Genomic DNA, 13,909 nt, shown 5'->3' with positions numbered 1-13,909 from the left:
GGGGACAGGGGACGGGGGGGGTTAAAATTTGGTGGGGCAGAGGGGAAGGCTTTAGTCAAACAGGTTTGTCAGCAGAGGCACAGACACACACACGGTCCAGAAAAAGTCTCTTATGGCAATAGGTCAGTACAACAAAAGGCATGAGGGCAAGAAAAACATCAACTGGAGACAGAAAACATCATGTCCAAGTTACTTTTGCTTCACAAAGGGACTCACTTATACACCAGCAGAGGGTGAAGTAGGAGAAGGGGAAGGCAGACAAAAGCTTTAGAAAGGCACAGAGCTTTAGAAAGTGCATTCATCTAGAACTTACCACTAAAGAAGTGCCCCACACACACACACACAAAAGAGGAAAGAAAACAAACCGATGAGTAAACCACGTTGGCAAGGATATTGAGGAGATTGTTAGACATTAGCAAATGTGACACAAAATCAAGGTTTTGTTGCATCATGTCGGGTTGCATTGTGGCCGTAGCTCCGACGACAAGCTGAGGCCACGACTCAACGGCAAGAATGAACTTCACGGTTAATGACAATGATTGTTACAGCATATTGAGTGCAATACAATGTAAAAGAAAAAAAAAGGTTTGGGTGAATCAATAAATGGCACCGAATGACTCTTTTTGATGAAAAAGACGAGATCTCTCTCCGTTTTAAATTCTCATTTAGTATCTATTAATCCAAAATGCACAAGATGCTTTTAGAAAAAGGTGAGATTAAAGATGGACGGGGGGCGGGAAATTAGAGGAGGTTCCTGTTGCCGAAGATGTTATTGGGGTCCACGTAGTCCTTGACAGACTTGAGCATCCCCATGCCGACATTGGAGACGGTGTCTCTCATCCACTCCTTCCGAAGTTTCCCCACTGAATGACAGAGGAGAGAAAAAAAATAAATAAATAAACTCAGGGAAGAGGACTGAGGGGGAGAAATAGAGGAATCGGCACGGCTGATTGCTCAGCAGGCTGCTGGGAGCCAATCAATCTTGTGAGAGTGAGTGAATAAACAGAGGGTGATAAATGCTTTTATTCAGAGAGGAGAAATGTTTTGCATGGCATGATTTATGGAGCTCAGCAGACTATCAAACTCATTAGGCTCTGTGTGTTCCCAGAGGAGGGGCCGGCTGGCGGCTGTAGCGGGCCGTCCCCGGCTCCCTCACTCTTTGAGCCACCACTCCCCTCCATTTCCCTCCCTCCAGAGTCACTGGAGCGTTTTTTCTGTGTGTGTTTCTGTCTCATTGTGCACACGAGCTCGCTCCTGCAGCTGACCCGCGAGGCTGTTGTGCTTGCTTGTCCCGAACGCCGCTCTGCGCCCTCTGACACTGGCCTGATCGCCAACAGGGTGCCAAAGCCAACCGCGGAGCACCGCACAATGGTCCTCTGTCAGCAGGACTTTGGCTTTCAGCCGCTCTTCGCCCTCCCTCCTCCTCCAAACCCCCCAACCTGAGGAGCGAGAGCGGCTGTGGCACGAAGCCTAGTGAGGGTGCCCATTGCTTCACCAGCTGTCCAGTCCGACATACTCCACAGCGTCTGTACCCGACAGGTTCTTAGCGGAGAGTCTGGAGCCAGCGAGAGGTCTGGTGACTGCGGAGGACTGGGAAAACCTCGCTGCAAAGCCAAACTCTTGTTACCGAACTTCACATAAAATAGAAACTTTGATTTTCTACAAGCCAGGAAAGCTGTAGTTTTGTTTTGGGGTGAACTCAACCCACAATCTGGCCACTGAGGATCTACTGTGAACTTTCACATTGTGGGCCTTTTGCTTTTGATTCGATGGTTGAGACAGTAGAAGATAGACAAAAACATGACTAAGCTAAGCAGGCAACTGCCAGGGGCCCCAAACGCCCTAAACTCACTGGGGGTCGTGGGGTTTTTGGTGAGTGTACGTTTGTTGGAGTATTTGAACCGCTAAGGTACAGTATTATCTAAGGTTGACCCTGCAGGATCAACTTATGTTATGGCCCTGTGCTCACATACATATTCCTAAATAAAATGAACACAATAGGGATACAACAGCTAATATTTGCTCCCCCGCAACCCTAAAGGTTAATCCACCTATTCCTAGCAGAATCAGATTGATTATTATTTTCTGTTGATTAATTGACTAAATCAATTACGTTTTTAGTAAAGCAAATAATGTAAAAAAGCACGCAGCAAAGATTTTAACTGTGTAGAAGCGGCTTGTTATATTGCTGCGTTACATTTTTTCAGACCTAAACAATGACCCAAAAAATAATAGATTGATAATAAAAATAACAATAACAAGTCATTTTAAGATGATGTAATAAACTATAAACATTGGCTACATTAAGAAACAAACAACAATGAATCAAGAAAACATAATGCCTGAAAAGTCAGTCTAAAGAAACTTTAACTCTGTCAGATCAGAACTGGGTAAACGTTAACTTTTGGAGTCATGGCCTCAAACGAAAACACATGACTAATTATTATTTCAAAACTCAAAAAGATAAATTTGAGAAACAGAGCAGCTTTCGAACAGGTTGCTGGCCCGGGCCCCCCTTGAGTAAACACCCTGAAAGCTCGCAGTGTAATCGCCTGAGATTTAGATAGACGGGGGGCCTGAAATAATGGAACGGTTATGATGGGAGTGTTCACAAAGACGGCCTTCTTCCTTCTGCCTGCGCCGCTCTGTTTGCACCGCTAGGCAAGGGGAGCGCAGTGTTAATAGGGCATGTGAGGGAGGGGGGGGGGGGGGCATTAGTGTGCTTGTGTTATCAGAGTTCCAGCCAGGAAACCCAGATGGGGTCAAGCCATGAGGCTAGTGACCCCCGTTCTCCGCCTCCTGACAAAACAGGGGCAAGACAGCGGGGTCCACTGGGACTCCATGATACCACACGCACCTCCAGAATGGTGGACAAGAGGCCCATCAGCTTGCTACGCAATACAAGAAAATACGCCCTGCTCCTACAACCTCCTACTGCTTCGGTCTTCCTCCTCGTTTCCACCTCCCATACCCCTCCCCCTCTCTCAGGAAAAGAGAGAAACAGAGGTGCTGGGACTGCATCATTGCCTCCATCACCTGTGATAATTTACACATCTTATCTGTCATATTCTCTCATTTGTTTGCTTGCTATTGCAATCAAAGTCTCAGCGGCTTGGCTCTGTGCGCTGAGACAATGCAAAGAGTGGGCAGGATAGTTATTTCAGAAATGAAAGGTTTTTTTTCTTTTTTCTTTTAGAGTGTCATCATTTCTCTCGTGTGGAAAAAGCCTGGGGAGCGCGGGGCGAAGAGGGAAGGGGGAACTTCACTAAATCAGGTCAGTTTTATATCTTCATCTGTACGCTGTGTGGAAGGTGGGCGTGGCTAGAGTTAGTGAGATTGGAGCTTTGCAGAGCCATCAAGGTGAGGTAAGATACTGCGCACCCCCGGGGTGGCCCCTCATACGGAGGAGGCAGCCTGAGCCTCAACACCTCGACACGCCTGCTCTCATCTCCCCGGGCTTCTCTGACAAAATGGGGGTCAGGACATGAAAGACGGGGTAAGGAAGGTACGGCACCGGTGTTCACATATCGCCTTTCGAGTTCTCCACGTGTTACGATAGGGTCTACGCCGCCCCACGGCATTTTTTGAGTCGTTGTTGTTATTGTTTGCCTCTGCGTTTATATTCGCTGTGATTGTTATATATCTTATATTTTTTTCCTGCATTTATCTGCAGTATGTTAATTTCGCTGTCTTGAGATTTCATACTTTTACTTTTACTTTATGTTCATTGTGATATAGGCCGAGTATCTGGCTGAGAAGCCGCGGCGCAGGGCTGATAGAGGACGACTCTCCTGGGTTGATAGGATGTTTCAACAACTCTTCACGGCTTGCGAGCACTGGTGACTACGTTTAAGAGGAACTTCTCCAGTGTTTCTGGCTCTCAGAACCGCCCAATAATCAAACATATAAGAGCTTTCGCCCTTCTTTAGTAAGAGATAAACTGACTCGCATCTAAAAAAAGGTAAAACTGTCGAGCTAAAACCGCCGTGTGTTGGCTGCTTGCCATCACACAAATACTGAGTATGTATGTCTGCGGCGCTCTACACGCCCGATTTCACTTACCTAGCGCCCACCAGCATAACACTGACCTGCTGTAATACAGGGGCCCAAAAATGTATATTTCCTCCGGTTGCCTCCACCTCACCATCCTATATTGACTAACATCTTGTTTTGTTTGATACACAAACCCAGTGAAATAGCTCCAATTTGTCAAGCCGCTGATTGTGGGCCAGAGCAAACCGGCCTGGTCTTCGCCCAGATATGGTGTGCTTAAGCGAGCCCACTGTATATAATCACAATTACAGAGTGGTCTGCTCACATGTTGAGACGAGGGGGACCTGAAGAACAAATATTCACAACTGACATTTTGCTGTAATTCTCTGGGTTATATGCACGTGGGGCTGACGCTGCTCATATTCGCCACCGCCGTCACCTCCCCGTGCTGCTCGGGGTGGCTGGGCCACCGTTTGGAGGTCAGTATACAGCCGGCGATAACGGCGGCATCATTTACCCCCGGCCCACTGCCTCCTTTTTATTAGCAATCTTTTAATTTTGAACCCGTCCCCGCCTTCAGGAAAAATTGTGATTTAATATCGCAGCTGATTCACTGCATACTGTTTTTGACAGGTGTGATGAATAGCCTGAAGTGATGTATGAAAACAGCGAGGCGGATGGCAATATAGATAAGGCAGCCATTTCGGTTAGCCCTGATGGGGCCCGGAGAGTTGCTACGCCGCCCTCCCCTGCTCACGTTTCATTTGGTCACCGCTGAAATGAACAAATAGCCGAGTCAGAGCAATTCATCTGAGCTGCAGGAACATATTTTGGACACGTGAAGGAAGCAATGAAAGATCTCCGACCAAATGCACATTTACAGTGCGACTGGCCGCCTGCTCGCTAGCATGGAAGAGCACGCTGGGAAAGCTCGCCATGCTGTCTTTTCCACTCAGTGCAAGCTCTTTTAATAAATTATAATCTGGGAGAAGGTGCAAATATGCCATCCAGTTCAATGCTATACTTGTAAGTGAATTTGTGTAGGTTTTAGTACCTCCGTGGTGATGTGACAAGCTCCCTCCATTGGCAAGGATCTCTTCTCTAGCTGCATGCTGGGAAATATGACAAATCAAACCAAAAAAGTCAATCACACAAGCCAGATTCAACATATCATCAAATCAGATGTAACTGTGATCTATGAAAGGACTGAACTGCGCTATAATGTTGGTAAAAATGAAATTGGTCATACCTCCACTTGTTCATACACATGTACTGGATCACTGAGTCCCCTGTAGTTGAAGGCAAAGTAAAAGTAGACACAGGCACCAGCATCGTACGTCTGAGTCACCCTGTGAGAAAACACGTAAGAGTCATGTTTAAACAAGCAGAAAAGACTCCTTAATGTTTCCCCTTCAGCGCTGAAAATACCATTTACATAAATCCAAAGTGCAGTGTTTTCTCAAGGCCCTTCGTACAATAAATGCATTTTTTCTTCATAATTGGAAGATAAAGTAAAGTGGGAGGTCTGGCTTTCTCCGGTGAACCCCTGACCTCAATTCCATTCATGGTTTCCAGAAAGCAGACGCGGCGTGGAAGCGCTGTCACCTTTAATAACATAACATTATCAGACATTAAATGGCCATCAAAGGCTTTTTACGGAATCATCTGAGGGGATGACTGGGAGATAATGGATCGGTTCGTTGTTTTACACAGAACAATATATCCTTATTGTTCATTTGGCTTCTGCTCCATAAAATCATGTGTAAAAGACTGTTTTGTTAAGAATAAAATGCGTCTCCGGTTTGCAGGTTCTCTCTGTTTGGCCTCGTTCCCTGCGCAGGAGCAGGGTGCAGAGCCCTTGTTCATTTGACATGGCCCATCACCTGGCACGCTGACTGTTCTAGAGGTTAAATGGACAAATCAATCATGTGACAGACCGCAGCCGGGAAATGAATGGCTGTAGCATAATCAGGCTGAGGCCTAATCTGTTCGCAATCGGCCAGCAGCAGCTTGGTGCTCCTCAACCAGCTCGCCTTCTGTTTGTCCGATTGTCCGTCCGTCTGTTTGGGTGTGTGTGGCTCTTGCTAACTCACCGGGGTTCGGGGGTTAGGAGTGGAAACTTAATTTTTTGGTATTGATCAAAATGTAGATTATCAAGTACCAAAAGTTGACAGTGAATATCTGATCAGAGTCATAATTTTCTGTGCTTCATTTTTTATCACATAGTTCCTGATTTACATCACAATTCTGACAATTTTACTAATTTCATTTCGGCAAAGTTCTTCTCGGCTCCTCGTGTTTTAACAATATTTAAAGAATGTCTATATTTCTCTTTCTCCTTCTAACAAATTTTGCCTGTGGATCCAAAGCCTGATACATGTTATTCCTCTGTGCCACAGAGCTCCATTATTATCCACAGACGATTAAAAACTCTGCTGAGTGACTAACACATTGTTGGTTTTGGTCTTTTCATGGGATTTTTAGACAATAAGCAAAATATAGAATAACAGCAGACTTCTCCTTTAACATTTGAGAACTTTGGCTTATTTTGTTGAATGACAAGGATTGATGAGCAAAAGTGTTGTTATGATATTGGTGCAGAAACTTATGTAATGTACTTGCAGTGCACAGAGTTCTCTACAATCAGCCTCAATTTGCATTAAATCTGTTATATTCAACATCAAACATTACCTGCATGTGGATAACGGTGGAAACTGCACTCCTTTATCTTTACACTCTCGAATGATGCGTGCCTTTACATTCCGGCAAATGTCCAACACCCTGAAATAAAGTAAATGGCAGGATTCTATTGGAATATTTTTATTAAAAAAAGAGATAACGCAGAATAACAAAATGAGTTTCACAACAGCGGTCTAAACTGTGATATTTGTGTATTTAAAACGTAATACTGTATAGGGAACTTTCATTAAACTGAGTTAATTAGCAATGCAGAATTATTAAATCCAGAAAAGGACACAGGAAGAAAAAGAGAAGGAGGAGGAGAGACTAAAAACATTACGACCATTGTGGGGAGAGGTTCCCACTGGTGTGGAAATGGCCGCCAGTCCTAAGCATGTGCAGCCGTGTGTGTAGTGTGGAGGATGGGGAGGAGGATGGGTAATGAGCCAGGCACATATGCTCGCCTCAGTGCCTGATCTCTTGGTCTCTCCCGTCAGGCATGTTACACAACACGAAGCTATGTGTGCTCCTAGTTGTTGTTGTTTGTGTTTGTGTTTGTGTATGTGTAAGAGAATGATGATGAAACCATGTAGAAAATGCAGAACACACGAGATGTGGATGTGAGATGAATGTGTGTCTCACATTGCATTTCTTCACACAGATAGGTCTTTCGTATCGCGTGTGTTTGTGTGTGGTTGTGTGTGTGTGTGTGTGTGTGTGTCAATAATAGCAGGTTTGTAGGTTGAGGAGGCAAAGCTTCCGCCAACGCAGAGCCAATTAATGTGTGTGTGTGGCGGCAGGGGGGGGCAGGCATGAAGGTGAATGTCAAAGACAGAGGCAAAGAGAAATAAAAGAAAGAAGGGGAAACAGGAGCAGCAGGAAGACAGAGGACTCTCTTAGGACTGACTGTGTGGGAGGTGAGTAAAGAAGAATGTTTACAACTATTTAAATCAAATGGAAAGAATCCTACAGCTCATATCAGTGTATTTACCTGTCCCAAGGCACAGAGGTTTCAAAGGACTCCCCGATCACATAGTAGTCCATTCCTAAGTCCTGCTCAGAAAACAATATTAGCATTAGCAGGTTGACAGATTAATGATCATTCAGTTAATTTACGTGCAGAAAAGAAACCAGGGTCCTGGAGGGAACCTGGTTACACAGGTTCACATGAACTGTACAAAACTTGTTGTTGAAAAACCTGTAAACTCCACATGAACTGATCAGCAGTCAGATTTCTCCACTACAACCAACCTTGTGTTGGAACTATGGCTGATTTTAACTGTATTAGTGATAGAAGACGGTGCATCATTTGGTTTTTTTTTGTTGGCACATTTGTATTGATAATACAACGGGTGGACAGGCTCACTCCATAGTAAGAGCATAGGTTTCCCTAAGAGCGTAAATGAGTTTAAATTCTAAAATAGTCTGAATTCAGTGCTGTGAAATATGTGCAATATCAAAAATGTGTGAAATAAAGCAATTTCTGACACTTCTAAGTTTATTTAGCTAGATTTTTAGTGTGGTTGCATAGATGGTTAAATTTTATGGGAAGGGACAAGTCTGTGTGGAAAGTGACAGTTGTTGAAGTAAAAAGAGGCTGACGGGAGCTGAAGCTGATTGAGTGCCTGTGGAAACTGGCTTATTTAGACTTCTAGAGGCCACTTTGTGTCTGTTTCAGTTTTCGCTGGATGACACGTTACTACGTGTAATGCTTTTTCCTTTCAGTCTGCTGCTCTGATGTCACATTTTCCATGTCTGAAGTCTTTGTCATGCACATGTAAAAAAAAATTAGAAACCCAATTACCCAAATACATGTCTAGAAAAACGCTTTATCCAGGAGAAATCTAGCTGGAGAAATACATTTTTCACACACATGATGTTTAAGAAAGCTTATTACTACATAGTTATTTAAGTGAATGTAAACCCTCCTTGCTTATTTATAGGTTTCTGTTCTGTTTCTCCAAAAAGGTCCTCTGACAGGACTGACCTAAGACAGCTCTCCATTGTCACTTTGACTGCAACCACTGTGCTCTCCTCATGATGTAGATACCTCAGTGTTAGACCCCCTGACAACAACTGTGACCAGATGAAATCAAAGACCTCCCGAGGTCACATTCTGCAACCTTTCTGTGTTGTTCACTATCCTATCTGCTGTCAGACTGCGTCCTCCTCGCCCGCCCCACTTGCCCATCAGCTCAGGCAAAAAATAAATAAAAAAGCCAGAGTAGTGACCCACCCGGAGGTAAGCGATGACGAAGGTCAACATGTAGCCCCTCTGCCCATTGTCCTCTCCAGCTGCCAGGCCCCTGGAAGCAGATAACAGGGTTAATATTTAACAGCTCTTTTCTTTTAGCTTTGTTGCTCAGACCGCTCCCCTCACAACAGCTGCCTGGGAGCCTGTCAATCCAACAATGTACAGATCAATGAAGCTATGCTCTGTGCATCACCACAGGTCAGCCACACATCCATCACCTGCAGTGGGTAATCAAATTTTCATCTACCACCCAAACTAATCAGGCCAAGCTCATTACAAAATCACTATATTGATCATCACCCCTTCCTGTTTGCCCAACACCACAAGAAGAATATTCCTCACAGAACCGCACCAATCCATCACTGGCACTTGATCTGATGGGTGATCGTGATTTATGTGAAATAATGCAATAAAGCAGAGGCTGCTGCATGTAACTGACAAGTTTCTTATGATTTAATTGCTGGCTCCTACCAGAGCAGAGCTCCAGCTACCTGTGAATCTGGGCCAAACTGTGTGTAACACTAACAATAATATATGATCAATAAGCTGCCCAGTGAGGAGCACCGAGGATCCCATATTGTCCCATATTTAAACTTGTGTTGTAATGAGCTGTTGGTTTCTGATTAGTTGGTATTACTTTCAAATGATGGTTGAAATATATCAGTAGAGATGGAAGAACAGAGGCTTTTTGTTGGTATGTTTCAGTAAGAGAATGTGTTGAAACATCACCAATAAACAATAATTATTGATCACAATAACCAAATGGAAGGCTCAAAGGTTAATTAATGTTAGGATGAATTCATCTACAGAACTATTGTTGGGGGTTTAAAACAGGCACATCCCTCTAAGGCTGACAGGAAACTGATTTCCACCAAAACGCCGTATTGATCCGTTTAATGATCAATCACAACAATGAAACTCTCTCCAGAATGTGTCCTCTCGCCCGGCGCTGTCCTGAGGGGAGCTGCGGCCTACTATCACTGCCCACACCACACCTACTTTAACATAAAAGCTGGCCTGACAGGAGGACATCCACAGGTGATCCATCAATCCACACAGAGACAAACTACTGAGTGGAAGGCAGAGTCTGAAGTGTGTAACTGCGCTTTTCCATCCTTTTTGCTGCTACTACATAATGGCTGGTTAAATAAAGTGACATCAGCGCCTCAGGCAGCTCATCATGTTCAAAGTCACACCAAATGATGCTTTGTCATTTCCGCACTTTACACGGCCGGGAAGAACTGATCTTTGGGACGTCGTTGTAGGCAGGAGGAGGAGAGAAAAAAAACTACTCACCCAAATTTTGCAGCGATGTCATAAACTTGCTTCTCGTGCTGCAGGACCTTCTCACGGTTTCCCTCAAACAGTAGGGTGGCCACACACAAGCGGTCGGGGTCGAACCCTTTGAACTGGTGATTAAAGAGGAGGATTCATTTTTCATGAAAAACACTTGGGGCAAGCAACTCGTGACGTTCACGTCTAACAATTCTTCTTACCTTGGTGATGTAAAACTTCTTCAACCCGTCCAAAAAGGATGTGAAAATTGAAGATACTTGAGGCTTCAGGGCATGACCTGTGAAGATATCAGATAAGAGTCAGCTCCATCTATTCACAAAGAAGTGGGCCTGAAAAACTGATTATTATTTTTCACACACATTAGTCTTAGCCTGCTTCTGCTTGCATCCGCCAGCGTTCTGAGAGGGCAAGCGAGTCAGATTTATTTGGGGTTTCAAACAAAAGGAGGAAATATAAATGGTAACATTTGAATAACTTTACAACTGGCCAGTGGCTGCCAGCGACAGCGACTATAAATCAGAGGGTTTCCGAAGGGAAGTGGGGTTGACACAGCGATATCCGTCTTCCTCACCCACACTTTTTGATTTATTCCTGATCGGACGCACAAAAGCGCCTGTGGACAAGCGAAAATGAGGGGCTGGGGCCAATGGGATGGTTATCAATCACAGCGGGGAAGTCACGGGTGATGTCGCCGAGACTTAACAGTTCATTTATTTCCCCCCATGCTCAAGTCTCTTCATCACTTAGTGTCCTAATTGTTTCCATTCCAAAATTTGATTGCAGGTCTTTAGGTCTCTCACAGCCATCATATTCGTTAATTAAATACTCAACATCCAGAGAGAGAAAATTACACCTACACTGATTATAATTTTACTTTTAACTCTCCCCTTCGTGGTTGGGTTTTTCTTTTTTTTTGCATATCAACACTACTTACTACAACATTCTCATTTTTCATCTTGTGCATCAAGACAGGCAGTGCTAAATTGTACTTGTAGTCCCAATCTGAAAAAGACCTGTGAATACATCAACTCTCCTTACTCAACAGCCAACATGATTAAAAGTGAGGACAAGCCACTAATAAGCCCAAGAAGGTATCATAGAGCCATGAGCTTTAGTTATTAGTGAAAAACCTGGTCGCTTCATCTTCCCTACTTAATGCTAAGAACTGCCTACTCTGTGAAAAGTGGAAATATAGGGGAGATAATGAGATCCCTGGAGACTGGGGAACTTTACAGAGATCTCTGGCAATGCCAGATGCATTCCACTAGACCTTAAGAAACAACATCATAAAATTTCAATGTAACAACTACTTAATTTTGGCCAGGGTCATTTTTCATCTTGCTTCAATTCTTTGTCTGCGTGTGTGCAGCTATTCTGCGGCAGAAATGATAATCAATTTAATAATTCTGTGCTGTAGAAGGTAAAATCATTGCATGCGGTGCCATTGCCATTCATTGTTCTTCTCTCAGAGCTATACAGTACATCAATGAAACACCAACCCACATATTGACGAAAAAAATACAGTACGAGAAACAAATTTCAACTCAAAATATGATTATCATCATACTGCTGGTTAAAAGTCTGCCTCGTGTTGTAAGCTCTCTGATGAGAGAGACGAGGGGTTAAACTGGGGTCTAAAAGGAAAATGAGAACCAGGTCAAATAAAGTCCTACTTGTACAGCGAAGGATTACCATAAAGCACTAAGAGGGCAATGTTTTAAGTCTAGGCTGGCCTCTATTGTGAACGATCAAACAAAGCTTACCAAATTTAAACTGTTCATTATCCATGAGTCGTATAGATGCCGGGGCACACCTCTGAAAAATAAAAGTTGGTCTATATTAGTTTGTTTGAATAACAAATTCCTACAAAAACAAAATGCCAAAAATAAAGCTTGCAAATGATATCAGACCAAATTTAACCAATATGTATTATTTTCAACATTCAATGCAACAGCTGGAGCTTTGGCTTTAAAGCTTTTGGCCTCTTGTTTGATGTTTATAGACATAGACTTCCAGTTGTTCCAGTTGGCACTGTAAAGTTTGATTTGCTTTGTACTGGCATTGTCATTACATCACCGGGGATAGCTTAGCTTAGACTGGTAAGGTTTCAACAGAGTGTACAAGTAGGTCTAAAAATACATTTAGATCCTTTTGCTGCTTTTTGTTGGCAGGTCAATTTTAAACAAGTGAAGAGGTTGAAATGAAGACCTCAGTGCTTTGTGCAGTTTGGGCAAACCTCCAACACGCCTTAGCCTCATGTTGAGACAGGGAGAAAAGGCAGTGACCAGGCCACGTATGTTTAAGGATAGATCAACGTGTTACCTGTTTGGCAACTTCTCGAAGACAGGCGACTCCCTGCTCAAAATTAGGGAATACCACCGAGCCGTATTTCTGATACTCCGGCATGGGACGAATCTTCATCGTTACCTCAGTAACCACACCCAGGGTTCCTGTGGAAAATCACAGTGACAGATTTTGAATAGAACAAAAAAACAAAAAGCACATCAGTTCCCACAATTTATATGACCTAACCCTGTCTTAGAGCGGAACTTAAGACCATTTTACAGGGCTCTGGTACATGTCCCAAGGGGCCTTTGGGTGACCTTTGTCTCACATTTCACCTAGTATATCTGGTTTTCTACCACACACTGGGGGACGACTAAGATTTATCAACTTAAGAGCATGAGGAAATAAAGCAGGGCTCTATCAAAGGCAGCAAGGCCAACAGCGGCGACACATATACAGGTACACCAAAACCTCTGGCTGACCTTATGACCCTGAAAACTGTCAACCATTATAGCTGCTGCTGAAGGAGTCACATTGCAGGTTTAAAAACCAGCGTCTACTTTCCCTTACAAAGCAAATGTGCCTGGGAACAATAAAACACAAAATAACAGCTTTCATCCAAATGTGGTAAACTGAGAGTGCTGTTTGATATCCATGAAGTCTGTAACATTAGTATTATTTATTATAAACATTTTTTATACATAAACGTATTTATTTTTATTTTTAGATGATGTTTTAAGATGTTTTTTTGTTTTGTGTATGAAGTGAACAAAACATGAAGTCCAACAAAACACCACCACAAATTAGTTTGTAATAATGTTAGTAATGTACTGGAGAAAATGCAGGCTTTGACTTCCTTTTCTTTCTTTTTCTTTCTTTCATTTGGGAAAAGTTTGACAGACACACAAAGTACATAGTAAAAAACAACAACCACAGTTTGTGCCACAATAAATCCCAGCAGAAAGAATTCTAGTCCCGCTTTCATCTAAATGAGACAACACTAATTAAAGAAAATGTATCATAACATCCACCCAACTATAACCACCACTTCTATTCAAAATCTGGGAAAACATTGTGGGAATGTTAATCGTTAACAACAATAGATATAGAACATAATATAGAAAATGAATAGATAATCAAAGATAATACATAAAAGACAAAGTTAACGAACCAGCAGTTAGTTTGAGTTAAATGTTTTGTTGTTATTAGCAACTGCTACTTGCACAGTTAAACAGCAGTTTAACTGACACTGTTACATCCACCATCTTGTCTGTGACCAAAGAAATATTCAAACAAAAGTGCAGTCATTGGAGCAGTATCTGTGGGTACTCCACACGTATTGTTTGTATTGTCATACAAATATGAAAAATAAAAAAAATAAAAAATAAAATATATATATAT

The 13,909-nt window shown here is 43.0% G+C and overlaps 1 protein-coding gene across 1 annotated transcript in view; it reads right to left on the bottom strand.

Moving 5' to 3' along the window:
- Nucleotides 1-6: 6 nt before the first annotated feature.
- The window catches only part of agps (alkylglycerone phosphate synthase), a 28,052-nt gene continuing 14,149 nt past the window's right edge, over nt 7-13,909 (bottom strand). The window contains exons 11-20 of the mRNA XM_035676479.1: nt 12,545-12,672; nt 11,986-12,037; nt 10,423-10,499; nt 10,223-10,335; nt 8,909-8,978; nt 7,664-7,725; nt 6,685-6,774; nt 5,243-5,342; nt 5,048-5,105; nt 7-863 (exon numbers count right to left, since the gene is read on the bottom strand). Coding sequence (XP_035532372.1) covers nt 742-863; nt 5,048-5,105; nt 5,243-5,342; nt 6,685-6,774; nt 7,664-7,725; nt 8,909-8,978; nt 10,223-10,335; nt 10,423-10,499; nt 11,986-12,037; nt 12,545-12,672 — 872 coding nt within the window. The 3' untranslated portion in view covers nt 7-741. The remainder of the gene's footprint in view (nt 864-5,047; nt 5,106-5,242; nt 5,343-6,684; nt 6,775-7,663; nt 7,726-8,908; nt 8,979-10,222; nt 10,336-10,422; nt 10,500-11,985; nt 12,038-12,544; nt 12,673-13,909) is intronic.

The sequence above is a fragment of the Morone saxatilis genome, unplaced genomic scaffold (assembly GCF_004916995.1).
Source record: "Morone saxatilis isolate NCDOM2014 unplaced genomic scaffold, NCSU_SB_2.0 Contig5, whole genome shotgun sequence".
Lineage (NCBI taxonomy): Eukaryota > Metazoa > Chordata > Actinopteri > Moronidae > Morone > Morone saxatilis.
The sequence above is the reverse complement of the archived record's forward strand: the minus strand, read 5'-3'. Positions and strand labels throughout refer to the sequence as shown.